At 38.3% G+C, this 5,564-nt stretch overlaps 1 protein-coding gene across 1 annotated transcript in view; it reads left to right on the top strand.

Moving 5' to 3' along the window:
- Positions 1-542: 542 nt before the first annotated feature.
- Positions 543-5,564, top strand: part of LOC103082436 (putative zinc finger protein 487) — a 6,118-nt gene continuing 1,096 nt past the window's right edge. The window contains 3 exon segments of the mRNA XM_082931343.1: positions 543-642; positions 915-1,010; positions 1,614-1,642. Coding sequence (XP_082787469.1) covers positions 543-642; positions 915-1,010; positions 1,614-1,642 — 225 coding nt within the window.

The following is a 5,564-nucleotide window of genomic DNA, read 5'->3' as shown; positions in this document are numbered from 1 at the left end:
GTCGTTGGCCCATATTTATAAAGAATATGTGATTCATGTGTCAAGACTTAATACTTTACTCCTCAATAAAACTCAACCTGATAATACAAAATAGAACTTAACATTTCTTCCCCCTTTGCAACTACCCATTTACCTTTCAGAGACTTTTTATCATTGCTTCTATAAAATTTGTTGCAGATATTTATGTTTAAATATGTTTTCTGACCTGATTATAAACTCCTTGAGAGCAAGATTAATCTTTTATTTTTCTTTGTATTCCCAGAAGTTGGGACAGTTCCTGGAACACTGGTAGGAACTCCTATGCTCTTTGTATGAATGAAGAAATTAATACACTGGCGAGACCTTATACCATGATTCCTCATTTTCCCACAACATATAGTACTGACAGAAGGGATCCTACATTGCGTTTTCTCTTCAACTATTAGTTGTGAACATGACCAGGTGTTAGATCCCCAACATATTGCATGCTATCCAGTTCTGGTCACTGTAGATTGAACCCAGATGTGCTGTTTCAGGGGCCAGTGTCATTTGAGGATGTGACTATGGGCTTCACTCAGGAGGAGTGGCAGCGCCTGGACCCTGCTCAGAGGACCCTGGACAGGGACGTGATGCTGGAGAACTATAGCCACCTCATCTCAGTGGGTAGGGATTGTATAATTTGTAACTCCAAACAATATTTGTTTCCTTTTCAGCTGCTGATATAGGTGGTTTCTTTGTAGAGATTAATAATTTATAGATTTGAAATTCAGGAGTCAAAGGTGATCCCTTTCAGGCACTACAAAGAACACTTGTGTTCTCTTCCCCAGTGAAATGTACCAGTGGATTTATTTTCATGCAAGCTAACTTTGTCCTCCTTTAAAGGTCCTGAACCTCAGGCCACCTGGTCCAAGTCCTGTGTCATTTTCCATTCACAGGGTATTGTGTTACCAAACCAGAGGTGATTTTCAAATTGGAGCAAGGAGAAGAGCCATGGATGTTAGAGGAAGAGTCCCAAAGTCAGAGCCACCCAGGTGAGTTAGTATAGACGTTACTGTAACCTGCGAGAAACTGGATCCCAGGGAGTTAGTTCAGATGTTGGCATGTTTGAGATTTTTTAGGAAATTTTTTTTAGAGTTAATAGAACTTTGGAAGTGACCAAGAATAATTGGCCTTCATGCCTCAGATGCATATATCACCCTGGCGGATAAGAGCTAAATGGTTTCTTTTGGGGTTTTCTTCCAAAAATCCAATCCTTGCCTCTCTCATTTTAGATATTTGTTATTCTTTCTACATCAGTTTCATTTGTTGTCTTTTAATCACGTGTTATGTATTAATTCACTAAGTATTAATTTGACATCTACCATATGCCAGGTTTGTCTGTGTGCTGGGGTTGCAACTGCTAACAATATAATGACTGCATTTTAGTGGCAAAAGAGAATGAAATGTGGTGCTCTTTATGAAAGTGATCAGGAAAGAGCCTCTTTAAGATCAATATTATAATTAACACAGATCTGAATGGAGGGGGCCAGTGGATTTTGAATATTCCAGCCAGATGGTATACCCTGTGCCATGAACTTGAGGCCAGAGTGTTTAGTGTCTGCAGAACAGGATAGCATTTGCCAGGATGAATAGAGATCAGAGAGTTAGAGATGATATCAGAGAGGTAGTTGGTGCCAGTATTTGGCTTTACTGGCTATCGAAAGCTCCTTAATTCTTTTTTTTTAAGATTTATTTATTATTTATTTAATTTTTTTTTTTGCTGCATCAGATCTTATTTGTGGCACGCAGGATCTTCATTGAGGCGTGTGGGATCTTTCATTGTGGCGTGTGGGCTCTTTGTTGTTGTGAACAGGCCTCTCTCTAGTTGTGGCGGTGGGTTTTCTCTTCTCTAGTTGTGGCTTGCAGGCTCCAGGACGCATGGCCTCTGTAGTTGTGGTGCGCAGGTTCCAGAGTGCATGGGCTCTGTAGTTTGCAGCACGCAGGCCCTAGTTGAGGTGTGTGAGCTCAGTAGTTGTGTCACACGGGCACATTGTGGCACGTTGCCCCATGGCATGTGGGATCTTAGTTCCCTGACCAGGGATTGAACCCGCATCCCCTGCATTGGAAGGTGGATTCTTTACCATTGGACCACCAGGGAAGTCCTGAAAGCTCCTTAATTCTAATTGAGATGGAGTCATTGGAAGGTTTTGAGCAAAGGAGCACATGTTCTGATTTGCTTCATGTATACCCCTGGCTGCTCTACAGTGGAAATGTTGACAGAGCGGGTGGGGAGGAGGGATGAGTAAAGTCAAGGAGAGCAGTTAGCAGTTCTCCATGTGAGGGATTGTGGTGCCTTAATACCGGCTTGGAAATAGAAAGTAAAGTGACATGATTGGATTCTTGATGTATTTTGAAGTTGTAGCCAAAACAGGATTTGTTATTAGATTGGATTATGGGTACAAGAAAAAGAATAATCAAGAGAAAAACTGAAAGTTTTTTTTTCCTGAGGCATTAGATGTCTGGTAGTACCTTTAACTCAGACAGGGGAACTTGAAGAGAAGCAGTTCTGGGAGGAAACAAGTAAAGATATGGGTACGTTTATACAAATATTATCTGTATAAATTACAGATGATTCCCAAATTACAGTGATTCAACTCATGATTTTTTGACTTCATTGGCTCAAAAGCAATACCCATTCACTGGAAATTGTACTTTGAATTTTGATCTTTTCCCTGGGCCAGCGATGTGTGGTGGTAGGATACTCTCTTGTGATGCTGGGTAGCAGCAGTGAGCCGTAGCTTCCAGTCAGCCACATGACCACGAGGGTAAACAACCTTACAACCATCCTGTACCCATACAACTGTTAGTACAGTACTCAGTGAACTGCTTGAGATACTCAACACTATTATAAAATAGGCTTTGCATTAGATGATTTTGCCCAACTCTAGGCTAATGTCAATGTTCTGGGCACGTTTAAGGTAGGCTAGTCTAAGCTATGATGTTCAGTAGATTAGGGGTATTATATGAATTTTTGACTTTTGATATTGCCAAGTTACAATAGGTTTATGGGGACATAACCTCATTGTAAGGCAAGGAAGATCTGTAGTAGCAATGTTCTGTTGAGTATAAAAACAACAAAAATAAAATATTGAAAAACAATAGCATGTAAATAATTTATCAGTTGGCCAGACTGGTGTTCTAAAATCCTTTTATTTTTTAGAAGTGTTGTTGAGTTAAATATGAATGGCAAAATTTAAACTTTTGAAGGGAAGAAAATAGAAAAGAAAAAATATATATATATTAGATCAGACCAAAAAAGAACAATGAAAGAGAGGGGAAAAGCAAGTAAAAATTAGAATAAGTGGAAACTGTAAGTGAAATGAAGGAAACCAACCTAGATATTTTAGTAATTACAATACATTCAAAAGGACTAAACCCTCTTGTTAAAAGACAGATATTGTCAATTTGGATTTTTTACAAATATAGGTATATGGTATTTGAAAAGTACATATGAAATATAAAAAGAAATAATAGACTGTGTCCCATTATTGGAATGTAGAAAGGAATAGTGATATACTTCAAATATTAAACAAAATAGAATATTAACCCTTGGTATACCATCAGGGATCCAGTGTACCCAATTTTTGTTTTTGAATTTCTTTTTGAAGCAGTTCTAATTATTTGCAAGGGTTGTTATTTTATGACTTTCATAATTTCTTATAAATTAAAATAAAATTTTAACTTGTATGAACAAAGAGAAAATTTACTTATATTTTTAAATGGAATAAAACTCATTTTATCTTGCAGTTTCCACATGGGTGACTTGGACCCATTTATAAATCTAAGAAATATGGGATTGTTGTGATCTTATTTTAAAGTATTTTGAAATGTTTTGCTACTTCATCCCCCTAGCAATTATTCCAACATTACTCATCAGTTATGTTCAATAGTGCTAAAATACACTAAAATATAAGAAAATGAATGATGGAATTTCTTGGAAGGATAATGCAATAGTGAAGTAAATCCTCACCATTATATCATCCTTCAGTTTTCTTATTCAGTTCTCTGAAGTATTGCATCAACTGTAATGAAGGGATGAAAGAAATCTGGAGACCTTATCTGTTGTTTCTTTTTAAATTTTTATTTATTTATTTTTTGGCTGCGTTGGGTCTTTGTTGCTACGTGCGGGCTTTCTCTAGTTGCAGCTAGCAGGTGCACGGGCTTCTCTTGTTGCAGAGCACGGACTCTAGGCATGCAGGCTTCAGTAGTTGTGGCTTCTGGGCTCAGTAGTTGTGGCGCACGGGCTTATTTGCTCCATGGCACGTGGGATCTTCCCGGACCAGGGATCGAACCCATGTCCCCTGCATTGGCAGGTGGATTCTTAACCGCTGCACCGCCAGGGAAGTCCCCCTTATTTGTTCTTTCTTTCTTTCTTTAGATTTCATTGAATGTAGTTGAGAATTTATATTTTCTGCCTTTAATTGCAAAGGGCAGAAAATTGACATAAGAAGACTTTCCACAATTATTAGACAAATCAGAAGATGAGTGTAAAGAGATAGGGAGAAGTACTCTAGACTCTAATAACGGTGGATAATTGATTGTATAAGTAAAATTCAGACTGTAAGTTTTTTTTTTAATAAATTTCATTTATTTATTTATTTAATTTATTTTTGGCTACATTGGGTCTTTGTTGCTGCACGCGGGCTTTCTCTAGGTGTGGCGAATGGGGGCTACTCTTCATTGTGGCACACGGCCTTCTCATTGCGGTGGCTTCTCTTGTTGCGGAGCACAGGCTCTAGGCATGTGGGCTTCAGTAGTTGTGGCACGCAGGCTTCAGTAGTTGTGGCTTGCAGGCTCTAGAGCATAGGCTCAGTAGTTGTGGCGCACAGGCTTAGTTGCTCCGCAGCATGTGGGATATTCCTGGACCAGGGCTCAAACCTGTGTCCCCTGCATTGGCAGGCAGATTCTTAGCCACAGCACCACCAGGGAAGTCCCCAGACTATAAGTTTTAGATGATATGCTAGATGAATAAAGATGTGCCTCTGATCCTGTTGTAAGAATAGCCTGAATGTATACTTCATTTAGGCACTACTATTCATTGTGAATCCCCATGAGAATGCAAATATAGCCTAGGCAATACAGTTTTCCTTTTAACTCTAATGAAAATGAGTACTTTCTGAAATTTAATTTGGTGGTGTTATGTGGAATAGAAAAGAGGAGGATGAGGTTGTAAGCATGTACATTAGTGAGGCTCTTGCTTTGATAACTACTAGGCCCTGATTTAATTGTTCCAAGTCTAATTGTTCCTTGATATCTCCCCTTACCATCATTGTCTATTAATTTTCCTTGTGATTCTACTTAATATTTGTTGAGTTGTTGGGCTGATTCTATTACCTGTGCAGTTCCCCACCCCAAGATTAAGCAGTCATTCAAACATTTTAAATTTATTGTTTGTGTTTATTTCAAATTCTCTATTTTTGAATGTCACAGTTAAAACAAATTGAGGTATAATTGGCATACAACATTTTGGTGTCAGGTGTACAATGTAATGATTTGATATTTGTATATATTGCAAAATGATCACCACAATAAACATTTTTTTTTTT

This window comes from Lipotes vexillifer, unplaced genomic scaffold (assembly GCF_000442215.2).
Source record: "Lipotes vexillifer unplaced genomic scaffold, Lipotes_vexillifer_v1.1 scaffold375, whole genome shotgun sequence".
In the NCBI taxonomy this organism is placed as follows: Eukaryota; Metazoa; Chordata; class Mammalia; order Artiodactyla; family Lipotidae; genus Lipotes; species Lipotes vexillifer.
Note: the sequence above shows the minus strand (reverse complement) of the source record. Positions and strands in the feature narration are given on the sequence as shown.